Raw genomic sequence first — 16,462 nt, forward strand, 5'->3', positions numbered from 1 at the left:
ATAAACCGTCCGTTCAGCTCTCGAGAGGCGAAGGTTCCGCTTTATAAAGGCCGATGAGATTAATCTACTGTCATTTTTTGCTCTCAAGGAAACCAGTTTCACTTTAATATTCTACCTGTTCATCACACCAGCAACAAAAAAAAGGGCCGGAGATGAAAAATTAAGAGGATTTTATCAAATCTTACCACACTTGAGAGATTGAATGAGACTGATCTGCGGGCTGCTAATCTTAGCAGGTGTTTCCAGGTGAGTAACAATGGATTCGCAGCACTTTCAGTTCATTTTTTAAACTACCTTCATGATTTTTTGGCAAATTTTATTCGAATCTATTGTTGTTTATATAATTTGTGGACTATTAGACTAATATTTTATAGATAAATTCCATATTGTACAGAAAAGAACAGTCTTTGCATAAATATGCACAGGGAGAATCCTCAAGAAAATGCATTAAAAACTATTTCTTCACATTAATGCTACTTTCTTAGACTGCACAAACACTATCTATTGCCGAAAATATTATGTTACCGTACACATATTCAATGACTAAGGTGATGTAAAATATCATGTAATTATCAATTAAAAATATATGTGAGTTTTAAGATTTAATCAAGTGACTTTATTTTAAAGACTTAATGAGGGTGGATCATTTTTGACAAAACGGGAGAATAACGAATATTTAGACAACACTCGGGTTGGCCACAGGAGAGCGACAGAAACCACAGAGGACAGGATAATGTAAATCAAAATTACAGCTGCAAAACTATTTATACAGGAACATTGTCCTGGAAGAGTGAGGTTACAGGGAGAAGAGATCAAAAAGGTGGAGGATTTAAAGTACTTAAGATCAACAGTCCAGACCAATGGAGAGTGTGGAAAAGAGATGAAGAAGCCGGTACAGGCAGGATGGAACTGGTGGCGAAAAGTGTCAGGTGTGATGTGTGATTTCTTTCCTTTAATTTTCAGCTAAAATGAAAGGAAAGGTGTACAAAACTGTGGTGAGACCAGCGATGTTGTTTGGTCTAGAGACAGTGTCACTGAGGAAAAGACAGGAGACAGAGCTGGAGGTAGCAGCAATGAAGATGCTGAGGTTCTCTTTGGGAGTGACCAGGATAGGATCAGGAATGAGTACATCAGAGGGACAGCACATGTTAGAGGTTTTGGAGATAAAGTCAGAGAGGCCAGACTGAGATGGTTTGGACATGTCCAGAGGAGAGATAGTGAATATATTGGTAGAAGGATGCTGACTTTTGATCTGCCAGGCAGGAGGCCTAGAGGAAGACCAAAGCAGAGGTTTATGGATGTAGTGAAAGAGGACATGAAGGTAGTTGGTGTGAGAGAAGAGGATGCAGAAGACAGAGTTAGGTGAAGGCAACTGATTCGCTGTGGCGACCCCTGAAGGGAAAAGCCGAAAGGAAAAGAAGAAGAAGAAGTAGAAGAAGATTTTTTTGATTTTTGCAAAAACACTTTAATCACATTCAAACATTTTACAATTTTACATGAGATAAAAGCACTAAAGTGTTTCAAAAACACTAAAAACCAAGAAATAAAAGGAAAATACAATTTAAAATTAGTGCATTGTATCAGGAAGCTTGCAAAAGTGAGTTGATCATCAACTAAAGTGCATAGGACATTTTTGTGACACCAGATGTTCCTAAAGTTATTCAGGTCTTTTGTCATTTTATAAAAACCAAATTCTAGTTTTAAGCGACATCTGATGTTACAGCAAAAAACAGTAGCTGCTTCTTTAACAGTATTGTTTTCAATTCTCCTCTTCTCGGTCACGTAAACTGCGAGTTTTGCCTTTCCAGAGATAAAATTTAAAAGCCGCCACTTCCTTTGATTCGATTTATTGTACCCAGCACCGTAGATGCATTTCTTGATACTAAAATTTTCACTGAACAGATTAAACACATTCGTTAGAAGAGTGAAGAGCACTGCAAGTCTCCCACACTCACTAAAAGCATGAAAGACTGTCTCACGAAGGGGACAGAAGGGACACTGGCTGGACACAGCAGGGTTAAAAACAGAGATAAAAACATTGGAACCGATGGCACCATGTAAAAGTCTCCACTGGAGGTCGGCTGTTTTTTTCTTGAGGGGAGGTTTGTACAGAAGTCTCCACTGTGGGTCAGGTCCATTTCCCGTCATCCTGTTGGCCCAGGTAGTGGGTGCTCTGTTACACAGGCTTTTCTTGTTGATTACTTTTACACATTGTTTGTACAGTATTTTTTTGTTGGCCGTGTGCAGGCTGATTTGTCGTTCATCTCGGAGGAGAGGACCCTCCAGTTCTCCAAACAGGGGACTGATGTTGACCTCAGGGAAAGGATCTTTGCTGTCCAGCATAGTCCCTATACTATAGTCCAGCACATTAATAGTTTTCCTCCTTGCTGTGTCAAAATACAGTGCCCTTTTCCTTTTTCGCTGGCTCCATTTACGTTTAACGTCTCCACTCTAAAAGAATTCATGATGAGGAGAAAGTTAAAAGGGCCTTAAAATAACTAAATAGGAAAAATAATAAAAGCAAATTAAAAATTCAGAGGAAGATATTTTGATTTTTAAAGGTACATTTATTCATAAAAGCCAAATTACAAGATAATCACGTTGACACAAAATCCAAGAGATTCACACAAAAAGGAATTCACATCAAAAACGTTCCAGAATGAAGAAAACTAACATTTATCAAACTAAAAACAGAGGCTCTTGTCTCCATGTTGAATATGCTCCATTCATATTCAAAGTACAGGACTTAAAACACAGAAAAAGGAGAAGAAGAAGAAGAAGAACAGATTAAAAACATTTGTTAAAATAGTGAAGAGCACTGCAAATTTCTTACACTCACTAAAAGCATGAAAGACTGTAGAAGAAGAAGATTGTCCTTGATTGAAACTGCACTGAATACAACTTTTCATCTCATGAAGGGCAAAATCTTTTTCAGCTTACATCAATTACTCTAAGCTAATGAACCAGTATACTGACCTTAACGGCAGAATCCAATCACCACTGACCAACTGCTTAATGGGAACATTAGAGTCCTCTAGAGAGGTTAGTACTCTGCGTTGTGGCCGTGGCAACTCTGGTTCAAATGAGGGTCACGGCAGGTTTTAATAAGAGTAAACTGTGCCTGAAAGTACAACATTGTTTGTATATAACTGATGGGAGGTCTCTATACCTACGGGATTAGAGAGTGTATAGAGATGTTTACTGTCCCTTTGTGTTTTGTCTTATACTTTGTGCTGTACTGTCTGTTGTACTGCCTGTGTTGTACTGGCTGTTGTACTGTCTGTTGACCGAGGGTCTGAGAGGACTGCAATTTCATCTGTGCTATATGTCGAGCATATATGGTACATTTGACAATAAAGCTGACTTTGACTTTGGCCTCGTTTTTGATGTTATTTTTCTTTATTCACTTAGATAATTTGATCCTTGATTGATGGAGGTATGTGGGTTTCATAGCCTGAAATTATAATTAATTAAATTCATTAAATTTAAAATCATTTAAATAACACAACAATAAGAAAACATATTTTCAGTGCAACTGTAATGTTTGGAACTTGAATAAGTAATAAATTCAGTTATTTAACATTAAGGAATAGTTACATTTACTTGGATGTGACCGGGGAAAGGAAAGTTTGGGGCTCTCTCTTGAAGCTGCCCCCGCAACCTGACTCTGGATAAGCAGTGGAAGATGGATGGATGGATGTATGTATGTATGGATTACATTGAGATACATTTATAAGTTACATTTGGCCCTTTGAGGTGAGCCGTTAGGCTGATGTGACCCTTGGTGGAAATGAGTTTGACAACCCTGCTCTACACTCTGATGTAGGTCTACCCAGACTGGCCTGTTCTTTCAGTAATTTATAGTCTTGCTGCATACAACCTTCCTCACAAACCAGTATTTTCTCCTTGTTGGAATAAGCAACCACATACAAAAAAACCCCCACAAACAGCCAAGTCCTCCTGGATTTTGATGTTAACTTGGAGAGAAGTAGTTGCAGAAATGTGACCTTGAATATGAATGACACACAAAAATGTTTGTGGTTTGGATGTTTTCAAGCTGCCACCAATACAACCCTGTTTCCAAGGGTGCCATACCAAAATCTCTTAGAGACACAAGCCTAGTTTGCTCATGACAAAAGTGTTGTGCCTTTATTGCACATCATTTTTTTGTGAGAGAGAATAATTGTTTTGCTGCCTCTGAACCAGCAGCAAAGGTAGCAAAAGGTAACTAAACCAACATTTATTTAAGTGGGGAAAATCAACACAGACAGGAGAATGGTTTGATGCTGCGTGTGAAGATGAAAGCTGAGTTCCGGAGGCTCCTTAACCCCAAGTAGAGAATACCATTAAATGCCAAAAAGCATGAAAGACAATACATTTAAAGTGAAATGTCACATGCCATTGATGTTTTCTGAAGTGCAGTTCCTTTTCTTACTGTTTAAAATCATATTTTGAGCAAGGTTGTGCTGCCTTCACACTGAATACAAAACTCATTGTTGGGTCAGAGGTGAAGATGTGCAAATTCTTCTAGCAACAACGCATTATATTTGTTGTAAAGGTCACAGACAATTCGGCAAAACAAAATGCCACCATGTCTGGGTGTACCGTATTTCGCACAGCTGTGAGCCACTCATACAAAGCTGGGTGTCTGCATATAGATCAGATAAGCTTGTCCTTCATTTCTCCATCAACATATTACTAATGGAGAGATAAGTAAAATAAGGAGAATTTCAAAGATGATAGAAGTTCCTGACAAGTGATATGAATTTCTCACCCTATTTGAAAAGTTTAAGCTTCAAGGATGAACATTGCAGCACTTGTATCTACTCACACTTGGCTTAGTGTGTAATGAAAAACTTATTTTTTGTTGGATGTGAATGCATGATAAAGCAATTGTTTTAATGTGGTAAGATGGCTTGAATGTTTGGGGGACAAAGGGGTGGTGGAGGTGTTGCTCTGGGGAGAAATAGATGCCAAGGTTCTAAAGTGTTGAGAAAAAGCCCTATCAGATATTCAATTGTTTCTCATCAGAGTTTGGATTTGGCTTCTCTCTCTCTCTCTCTCTCTCTCTCTCTCTCTCTCTCTCTGTCCTCTCTCTCTCTCTCTCTCTCTCTCTCTCTCTCTCTCTCTCTTCTCTCTTCTCTCTTCTCTCTCTCTTATATTGTATTTCCCTTTGTTTCTTGGTGGTTAATGTTTTTGAGTGTTTCATATTTTTGAAATTTCATCTGATGAAAATTTGTAAAATGTTCTAAATGTTCTAAATGTTCTACATGTTAAATGTGATTGAAGTTTGTTTGGAAAAGATGTTTTGAGGCACTTAAATGCTTTCATCTAATGTAAAACTGCAAAATGTTTGAATGAGATTAAAGTGTTTTTGCAAAAATCAAATCTTCTCTCTCTCTCTCTCTCTTCTCTCTCTCTCTCTCTTCTCTCTCTCTCTCTCTCTCTCTCTCTCTCTCTCTCTCTCTCTCTCTCTCTCTCTCTCTCTCTCTCTCTCTCTCTCTCTCTCTCTCTCTCTCTCTCTCACTCAAGAAATTCCTGCAAGACACAAAACTTTCGAGGGCAACACTAGAAAATGTTTTTCCTGACCCCAACATGTTTCTGGATAAACGTCAGCTTTTATATGAAAAGTAAAACCAGAAGTGGTGAACCAGTTTTTGCAGACCAAGAGTTTTATATTTTGAAAAAACTAATGAAAAAAAGTATAAGACATTATTGTAGAAGAGATGGTTGTAGAGAACGGATAATTGTTTTTTTTTTCTTGATTGTTTCTGTTTGTTTTTTTTAGTTTGATAAATGTTAAAAAGATTACACGTTTCTTTGTTCAGAAAGAAAAAAACTGATGTTTCAATAGTACGCACAGTATTAATGAAAATCCTCTTTACGTCAATCTCTTTTGGATTTTGTGTCAACGTGATTATTTTGTAATTTGACTTTGATGAATAAACGTGATGTTAAAAATCAAATCTGTCTCTCTGCCTTTCTCTCTTGTCTTGCCACACACGCATACAACATTGTTTCCAACAAACGCGTGTGTGTGTTTGCGTGAGCGCCTATTTGCGTGACTGCGCGTTCGCATGTCTTTGCTTATCTCGGCAGCGAGGGAGCGCGCGTGCCTCATCCATCCCATCCCGCCCCCCCCGCCCCCCCGCCCCCTCCCACTCTCGCGGCTCCAGGGTCACTGTGTCTCGCGCTCTCTCTCTCTACTGGATGACTCAAATCAAACGCGGAAGTTGACACCCAGGAAAGCTGCTGCCGCGGCTAACAAGATGAGTGTTGACATGACAGTTGAGCTGTAGCGGGGAAGCGGTGCGTCGCTGACAGCGGGCGGCAGGAATACACCACCAGCAGCGCCGCCGAACTGGACTCCGGTCACATATGGCGTCTGTGTGCAGCGCAGACCGACGGGCTTTTGCTCTGAAAATCAACAGGTAAAAAGTAGTATGAGAAGAAGCCGCGGTTGTTTGTTGTCAGGGTTAGTTTAAAAGGTGCGTTCGAACTCTTGCTTCCTCCCCAGGGACGCAGGGGGAGCTCTCTCATGACTGTAGGAAGATATTCAGCGGAGCAGGCAGCCACATGTTTTGAATGTTAATGCTGCAGGTTCTGCCGGGACAGAAAAAAGACAGCTTGATGCATTGAAACACGCAGCTTTGCCTTTGACTTTTCCACGCGGACTTGATCAACTTGTGATCAGTGATCAACATGTGATCATTCAGGCGCACGTGGGGAGTGGTCAGCACTGACCCGGAGGCAAAGTTCTGGCTTTGAATGGAGACCTTTGGTGTGGAGTTCGCATGTGATTCCCTTCGTTAACCCCTGCAGTGTGCGCCTGGTGATTTTATGTTACCTGTAGGTGTGAGTTATTGTGAACAGGCGAGCTGTCCTGGGGTGTACCCTGCCCCTGGCCAATGTGTCAGCTGGGATCGGCAGTTTAGAATTTGGATGAATGGATATTAATTATGGATTGATCAGTCATTTAAAAAAAAATTTTTGCAATTAATTGATTCTACATCTTTTATGTCTAATATGGCCCTTTCCTGTGGGGTGTGAGATCTGACTGGTGTACAGATCATGCTATAAATGAGTAGGGATGTGGTGGTCATAGTTCCTGCTATGACCAGGTGTAGAGGAAGTGCATATGTGGAAGTCCATTGTGTAGCATACCCCCTCAGTAGTATGACTCATTGAATGCACCATTACTTCCTATGATCAGTCACCAAAACATATGAAGGTTAAGTGTGGAAGTGTGTGGAAGTGGAAGTGTATAAGGGGGGGAATCAATCATTTTTGGTCACACTTGGCAGATGATAAGGAAGATATTTACCGGAACTACCGGTGTTTTATGATACACAATCAGCATTCTTTTAGACTTTGCAGATCTCCTGTTTAGGGCTCTGTCATCCAAAGGTCTGTTTATGTGTTTGTTCAAACATAAGTGTGCTCAAAAAACAATTTAGACTTATTATTCTCTGTGAACTTGTTTGAAATTTTACACGCAGCTGAGAAGTTACTATGAGGTAAAGTTATTGAATAAATGTTTTAAAAAAAAGGAAAATAGAGTCTTTGCCTCCAAAATGTGTGAGGTGGAAGTGTGATATCACAGAAAACCGAAACACAAGTATAATATCTGAAACATAATAATACAGTACACGAGTACAGTACTTAGTGAGTTACTATTGAAGTTTTTCTGGTTCTACTGTAAATATATGGATCCTAGATATCAGCTATCAGTCTCCTTGATAAATTCTAACACAAACATATTGGCCAATCAATAATAATTATAATAACAATAATCGTCTACCACTGCAATGCTCTGCACTTGTTTGTGATAGCCGGGAGAAATGATAGATGCTGTACAGAGCTGAGCTCAGGTGCAGAACGATGTAAGGGATCTTGGATCTCAGCCTGAAACCATGAGCCAGCAGAGGATTATTGGAGATGATGCACGAAAGCAAACAACATACTCTGGAGTTTGTGATCCAACAGCACAGCCCGTCCGTGTTCGTAGTGGAGACTTTATTAATTGTAGGTAATTGAAAGTGAATTCCCAGGCCTTTTTTTGTTTAACTGAGGAAATACAAATAGAGACTATAAAACTAAGATAACAGGAAAAAATTTATATCACATGTATTCATGTCAATACCTCACATGAGCAGAAGAAAATCAAGAGTAAAAGACAACTAAGTGGAAGTGCAGTCACGAACTGTTGCTGAATTACAGTTTGTAGCAGGCTGTGTTTGTATTGGTGAGACATTTACTTCAGGGTTAAATAAAACTTGAAGAAGACGAAACACAGTTTTTCACTCTGCCCATGAATACTACTATATGAAAAAATACTACTAGATGTGCTTGTGAGTAGATTCTCTATCAGGATGGAGGGTGGAGGAAATCCTGCATGATGTGTTCTCTCCAGTTTTACTTCACTTTTTTTGGTCTTCATGGTTTTAAATGCAGGACATGTGTGTTTCATCACAAGGACATATAAAAGAGGAATATATAAGATGTGTGAAAGAGCATTATGTTTGTCAGTAGTGCTAAATGCCACAAAATGGGCTAGTGTTCAGCTCTGGTAGGCAGATTGAAGGTAGCGGATGCTTAATATTCTTCTGAACGTGTTGTGAAAAGCTAACATATGGTGGCAGGTGGGAGCACAGCTGTAGACGTGGGGCCTCTGTCATTCAGGACTCTTAAGTGGCAGGAGGTTCCAGATTGAGTTGTATCTGATTTCCTCTGGGCTCCAGCTCATGACATCTGTTAACCCTGCTATGACTGTTGGTGGGCCGTTGTGTGATGGGTATTAAAAAAAAAAGACACACAGTAACCCATAAGAGTTTTGATAATTTCTTTGTCATGTAGTTTAAAGCATCTACAGTTCTCCAGAAATTGTGTTTAAAGTATTTTCTGGTCACTTTATCTGGGTTGGACCCATCTGTGACCTGAACCCTGCCAGATCACTGTTTGTGCGTGCCTCACTCTGACAGGAAGCTGAGCAGTGATGGTGCTGATAGCAGAAGGAACCATTACATCTGGAGAAATGTGATAGTAGGAGACACACGATGGGAGGATCATGCGGCTTAGCTCCCCTTGTCATAAATGCTACACCACGCTTTTGTGTTCCTGTGTTTCTTCTTGGCTCAGAGAGAGATTTTAAGGATCCACCCACCTTATAATATTGAGCATAATAAGCAAAACTGGATGATTGTCTAGTCTGAGCAGCATTCTCGCTGACCTGACTGAACACGGATAGTCTTGAATAAAATTACAGATATGGAAATCTAACTACGCTGTGAGGTGTGATAAAACTATGTTTTCGAGTCAGACTTTATGTAAGGAGTGCTTGGCTAGCGATTTCATAAATGCGCACAGGAACACCCCATATGCACACACAGCAAGTGCAGGCCTGCCGTAGAAGTATGACGTAACTACAAGGGGCCGACCCCTTTCTGCAGGGAGGGGAGGAAAAATGTTTTCACTCTGAAACCCACAATGAGATTTCATACCATAGGTGCAAGTTTCAAAACCTTCCCGTAACCACCTGGCTTTTAAGAAATCCCTGTGAAATCAACGTGATGCAATGTTATTCTACTGTCAGGGGAGCATAAAACATCTGTTTTACATCATATTCATGTTATATTTTTTCTGAAATGAACTTGAGGTCTAAACAGGATCTTTTTTGACAGATTATATATGAAGGGAAAAGCCGAAAGGAAAAGAATAAGATAATATATGCTTAAAATAATGAAGTCACACACAAAACAGTTTTGTACAATGTTATTTAATTATGATAAATCATGAAGCATGTAGCTTGTCTCATCCTCAGTTTTTTTTCAAAGTAAAAGTTGATTCAACATTGTATGACTGTGGACAGAAAGCCAGTTTATCAGAGAAAGGGTAAATAATGATACTAATAAAATAAATGATAAAATATTGGAGTTATCGGTACATATATTTACTTAGGTGTGGTAGTGTTTTATTTTGTGTAATTGTCGTGTAACGAAGCTATTTTCAGTACTTGCTTAGAATCAGTGGGACGTTTTTGATGGGGTATCTCTTATTGTGTTTTAACTCTGTACCTAATCTATCATCAGCTCTGACTCACTGCTGGATGTTGCTGTCAGCTGTAATTCTATTTTAATTCTAGCAGCACTGTCCTCATGAGTGTTGATAATCTCATCTAAATGCATCTACTGAAGAAAATGTTAAAAACGGTAACAACACTGACTTTTTAAAAATATCTTAAAGCAGTCAATCCCGTTTCTTGAAGTAAATATTTAAGTGGACATAAAATATCAGGTGACCCATAGATGTCAGGTTAGACAGGAAATAATTGTTTCTCACGTGCTGCTGTTACCTGGATGCAATGAAACTCTAAAGACCTGCCTCAGGGCACATTACGGTATATATACGTATATTTTAGCGTTACACTATAGTTCTACTGCAAATGCTGTTTCATCCATAAACAAAAGTCTCTTGTTTTCCTTGCTTGAATTAAAGGAATTTATTTTGGAAATTCAACCAACTTTTATTTATATAGCGCTAAATCATATCTGAAGACATTTCAAAGCGCTTTACAGATAGAAAACCAACAATGCCCTCCAGAGCAAGCATAAGCGATGGTGGCGGGGAAAAACTCCCTCATTGAGGAAGAAACTCCGGGCAGGACCCAGGCTCTGGAGGGCAGTCATCCACCTTGACCTGTTGGTTGGGAAATAGAAATACATTTGGGAAAGAGATAAGTAAGTAAACAAATAAAAGAGACGGAGAGGGAGAGGGAGTGAGAGAGTGGCAGATAGGCCAGTCTGAGTTTCATGTCCATAGTGCGCTTCCAGGCCTTTGGGTATCCTGTCTTCTCCACCTGTGGAACAGAGGCACAAAGACAGCGGCAGTATCGTGCAGACGGGGAGTGTGATTTGACAGTAGTAGTAATAAATTCTAAGAGCATAGAAAGATAAAGAAAGCGAAGGGGAAGTGACAGCTTCAGAGTATCTCCCTTTAACGGGAGAGATGGAGAAAAAATACCCTCAGCAGCCTAAGCCCATAGCAGCATATCTAGTGGGGTGAGTGTTATTTCTAATTGTAGGCTCTATCAAAGAGGAGGGTTTTTAGTCTACTCTTAAATAAGCTTAGAGTGTCTGCCCCTCGGACCGAGGTTGGGAGATCATTCCAGAGTAAAGGGGCCAGATAGCTAAAGCTTCTGCCTCCTGTTCTACTCTTAAAAACCCGACGGGTCACCAGAAATCCTGCATCCTCGGATCAAAGGGCCCTGGGTGGGTGATACACTTCAATAAGATGGAGCCTTATAGTGGAGAGCTTTGTATGTAATCATAAGGAGTTTGAGTTGAATTCTATAATTAATCGGGAGCCAATGAAGTGACACTAGGACAGGTGAGATGTGTTCTCTCCTCCCAGTTTGAGTCAGTAAGCGGGAGGAGTTAGAACAGCCCGATAATAAGGAATTGCAGTAATCCAATCTAGAAGTAACTAAGGCATGAAAGATTTTTTCTACGTTTTTAAAGGATAAGAAATTTCTAACTTCAGCAATATTTCGCAAGTGAAAGAAGGCTGTCCGGGATACAGACTTGATATGAGAATCAAAGGACAGATCTTGATCAAAAATTACTCCCAAGTTCCTGACTTCCTGATAGCAATGCTATCTAAGTGAATTGCCATGTTAGAGAGATCATCTCTAAGATGCTTCGGCCCAATAATAATGACTTCAGTTTTGTTACTGTTCAACATTCAACAAGAAATTGTGAAGCATCCAGGATTTAATATCCCTGAGGCAGGATTCAAATTTAATTAGCTGATCAGATTAATTTGTTTTAATTGATAGATATAATTGAGTATCGTCAGCATAACAATGAAAATTAATGTTATGTTTCCTTATAATATTTCCCAATGGTAACATATACAGATTAAACGGAATTGGTCCCAGGACGGATCCTTGAGGTACTCCACAGGTGAGAGTCCCTCGATCTGAAGATTTATTGTTGACATAGACAAACTGAAATCGGTCGGATAGATATGACCCAAACCAATCTAGTGCTGAGTTTTTAATACCAACTTCCTCTTCCAGTCTACTTAAAAGAATATTATGGTCAACAGTATCGAATGCTACACTCAGGTCTAATAAGACTAGAACAGATAGAAGACCTTTATCTGACGCTGTTAAAAAGTCATTTGTGACTTTTAGCAGTGAAGTCTCCGTACTGTAGTTTGTTCTAAAACCTGACTGAAAATCCTCGAACAGATTGTTCTCTAACATGTAGTCATTTAGCTGTTTGGCCACTACGTTCTCTAGGATCTTAGATAGGAATGGCAGGTTAGAGATCAGCCTGTAATTTGAGAGGATGCCAGCATCTAGGTTTGGTTTCTTAAGGAGGGGCTTGATCAAAGCCACTTTGAAAGATTGCGGGACATAACCTATTTTTAAGGACTGATTAATTATGGATAGTACAGGTATATTTATTAATGGTAGAACCTTTTTGAGGAGCGTAGTTGGAATTTTGTCTAGAAGACAGGTGGTGGAATTGAATTATTGTCACGTTTGTTTTTTTTTTAGAATGATTTCTCAATGCGTATTTGTTTTGTTTGACGGAGCTATTTTATAATTGATGTAATGGACAGACTTCATTTTAAAAGCTGCTTCAAAGAGTTCCAGAGTGATTAAATACATTTTAAATTCCTTTTCATATGATGATAAATATTATTGAGATTGATAAATTAAATTGTCAGTCCTTTCCGACGGCATGCAGCCCTACCTGCACTCTTTGCACTGGTAGTAGTGATGATTTCCTGCATGTTTCTATGGACTGTTTCCATACAGTACTCGTGACCTTTGTGTCCTCTTAGCATTAAAGCGTTGCAGGTGCTGCACACAGTCAAGCATCTGTGTCAAGTCTTTGGGTTCATTCAATGCAATGATTTTGTGACCTATTCCATTTCATTGGTCTCTCTAATAAGTCAAAGTCTCTATCAGAGGATTGTGACATATTTTTGATACTTCTGTTAAAATCCCATAGCCCTGCCTTTTTTTTTCCTCACAAGAGCAGCTTGTGTTTCATTCAGAACAAGATGCCAAGACAAATGGCTGTTGAAGAGAATGACAGATGCTGTTTGTCTTCTAGTGGTAAAATGATGTCTCCTTGGCTGAGTTGGTAAAAAGTGATTACTGTTTTACTAGCCTCATCTTTTTATAGGCATGCACTGAATATGAGTCTGTGTGCATGCCATTAAGTCATGTGCATGTGAAGACACGTTACCATTTATGCATATTTTGTCATATTATTCATGTATTACAAGTTAATAATGTCTCAGAACAGAACTGAAGGGTGACTGGCTGCACGCTCATACTTCTTCATAGGTCTGTCTTTTTTTCTTTTTTTTTTGCTGCTTTAGCTTCTTAACAATGGCACTTTTCAGTTGTGAGATTGTCCTGGTTGTGTTAAAAAGTGTGACTCAGTGTATTCTATATTTTTTAGCAGTGTGAAGAAACCTCAAGTTGTTGATGTGAAAGTGCAAGATTAGGTTGTACACCTAAGCATTGTGAAACAATGTTAGGTGTGAGGTGTTTTGTTGAGTAGCCTTTAGGTATAAGGAGTTTCTGAAGTGTGACACTCATGCACCAGAGGTGAACTGATGTTGTTTACAGTTTACTTCCAGACTCAGATACTTGTGTGTGCTGTAAATTGGAGAATATGCGACACTTTTTCACAAATTGCACAACAGAGATTTTGTTGCTGCAGATAAAAGATGAGAAGTTGATAATTTTCCCAAAAATGTGCGTGTGTGCGTGTGTCTGTGTGTGTGTGCGTGTTGCTGGTCGTTGTGGAAGTCGGCGTGCATATGGAAGAACTATGTGTTTCTATAAAACTGGGCAGTGCAGCTGGACTTTGCTCTTTGTGTCTGTTTGTTTGAGCTTGAACTTGGCTTGGGCATTCATGCGTTGCACTGACGCAACAACTTATGCAACTGGAAAGAGTTATATATAGCTTTTAATATAGATAATAATAATTTTCCATTGTCAGTCTTTGAATTGAAATGTAAACCATAAAAATACAGGTGTGACCGTGACATAGGGACCAGATTTGGTGCTTCGCGGTTGCTGCAGAACATGCATGATATTAGTGTTATTACAGTATTTTCCGCAATATAAGGCGCACCGAAAAGACTTTAGTTTTCTCAAAAACCAACAGTGTGCCTTATAATCTAGTGCACCTCATATATGAAAACAATTTTAAAATATGCCGTTCATTGAAGGTGCGCCTTATAGTCCAGTGTGCCTTATAGTGCAGAAAATACTGTGTTTGTGTTTGCTTAAAGCCATCTCACACATTTTTACATGCTTTATTATTCGGCAGTGTCAGTGTTTTTGACGTTCTGGCATTCCTCCATTTCTCTACTGGCACCCGCGGATTTGCAGCAGTAATTAGTAACTTTGCTGATGCAACAATGGCTGCAAGGACTTAATGGACCCGTGAGAGTGACCACAGGGGAACCGGTTGGCGATGTGACCCATTTATTTAAGTCTTCGCCCTCTAACTTTCCCCTGTGTGGCAGAGTTGCAATAAACTGTTTCTGGCAGTCAAAGTTCAAATGTACAAATATACATGCTCATACACACAAGCTGGCCTTTTATTATTTAAAAGCAGAGAAAAAAACTACAGTAATTGTGTTTAGTTTACTCAGGTTCAAATGATGTAGGTGATTCATAACAAACAAAATAGCTCAGAGTCACACAGAAATAACATGTGGGGACACTGGTTTTGTTGCTGTAATGGCCTGCTCTCCATTCTTTTTGGTGAAAACACGCACGCACGCACGCACGCACGCACGCACGCACGCACGCACACACACACACACACACACACACACACACACACACACAATCCCTATCTGGCCACACTATTTAAATACTGCTCCATTCCTATGTCACATTGATTTCCTGCTCAGACTAACCCTCAAATCAGGACACTGTATTTATTCCACCGCCTGTATGGCTGCCAGCATGACAAAGCCTTTACACAGCGAGCAGAGATGTGCTACTGTAGGAAGAGAACAAAGATTTGAATGGAATCACCATGGCTGACCATTTCAAACTAATGCAAGTTGGAACAGTGATAGACTTGATGTTTCGTTGCTCATTAGAACACACAGATATGTTTTTACATGAGGCTGTAAAAGTTTTTGCTTCAGTGAAAAAAAGTTAACCATCAAATAGTTCACACATACAGATATTCTCTCCTTGCCAAATAACAAACCTTAAGCTGTATGTGTTTCCATGCTCTCCTGCAGGCACTCATCTGCAGAGATCCGGCGACAGTTCAGTGGGACTCATGGCTTCCATCACAGCCGAAGCAACTCCAACGCTTCGGCCACCGGATACCTCACTGTGGTGAGCTCCCTGCTGAGTCACGTTTGTCCAGCATTTGTTATTCACATTATAATAATAATAATAATCAGCAAGGAGCTGGGTGATTGTTTCTTCAAATAATAACCATGATTATTTTCAACTTTTTTTGTCAATAATGATTTGCATTATTAAATTCTGTGCATCCCTCTTGACATTTCTAAACCTGTCAGGATTTCTATTTCAATCTTGTGGTTTTCATATCAATCAATTGGATTATATTGCAAGTAATAAAAAAGAAACAACTGGTGAGGTTACCTTTGGAGTTTTTTTTCAGTAATTTTATATTTGATATCTTTTTTGTGTATTAGGTGTCAGATGAATGTTGTTTATGCATTGTTATTTCAGCTCATGCTAATGTAGACCTTCTCATCTCACATATATGAGAAGGTCGTTGTTTTGTCCTCTGATGCTGAAGTCAAACAGCTCAGGTATTTGTCCCACACTGCCTCAGGGCTGGATCTCCTTCACATCTACTTTGCTGTCATTAGTTCTGAGAATGTCTGACTTAGTGTGGTGTCATCTTAGGGATTGTTATTTGGATCAGAGCAATTCTGCTTCACATGACATCCGGTAATGCTTTTGCAAACACAGCTGGCTGCATTTCTGGCAAAATGTTTTCTTTTCTCTCTTACTTATTACTTATAACATGCTTTTATGAAAAGGTGGACTGACATGTCTTCTTTGATTTATCTGGAAAACCTAGTAGTTTTCTTCTTCTTCTGCAGCATTGAATGACATTATTGTCTTTGGCTCTTCTGCTAACAGTTATTTATTAATGCAAACAGAATCATGCACAGTAATCCTGCTCTGCTCGTAGTCTGTCTGTTGCACCCTCTGAACTTTTGTCTTTGCCTCCCAGATTCAAATTTATCTCTTTCAGTCTTCTTGCTTTTTCATCTCTTCCTGTCATTCCGTCACATATTTGCTCCCTGTCACCCTATGTCTCTGTCGTTTAAATGTTTTAAAGCTCTTAGGCGCCTAGGCTCTTGACATATCTGTGAAGTTGCAGGGCTGAGCCGAAACCATTTGGTACTTTTGTAGCGATGAGCC

General features: G+C 39.5%; 1 protein-coding gene across 2 annotated transcripts in view; it reads left to right on the forward strand.

The window, feature by feature from the left end:
• The first annotated feature begins 6,232 nt into the window (after positions 1-6,232).
• Positions 6,233-16,462, forward strand: part of dock8 (dedicator of cytokinesis 8) — a 47,736-nt gene continuing 37,506 nt past the window's right edge. For both annotated transcript variants that reach the window (XM_068310145.1, XM_068310146.1), the window contains exons 1-2: positions 6,233-6,431; positions 15,295-15,394. In XM_068310145.1, coding sequence (XP_068166246.1) covers positions 6,379-6,431; positions 15,295-15,394 — 153 coding nt within the window. In that variant the 5' untranslated portion in view covers positions 6,233-6,378. The remainder of the gene's footprint in view (positions 6,432-15,294; positions 15,395-16,462) is intronic.

The sequence above is a fragment of the Antennarius striatus genome, chromosome 3, assembly GCF_040054535.1.
Source record: "Antennarius striatus isolate MH-2024 chromosome 3, ASM4005453v1, whole genome shotgun sequence".
Classification (NCBI taxonomy): domain Eukaryota; kingdom Metazoa; phylum Chordata; class Actinopteri; order Lophiiformes; family Antennariidae; genus Antennarius; species Antennarius striatus.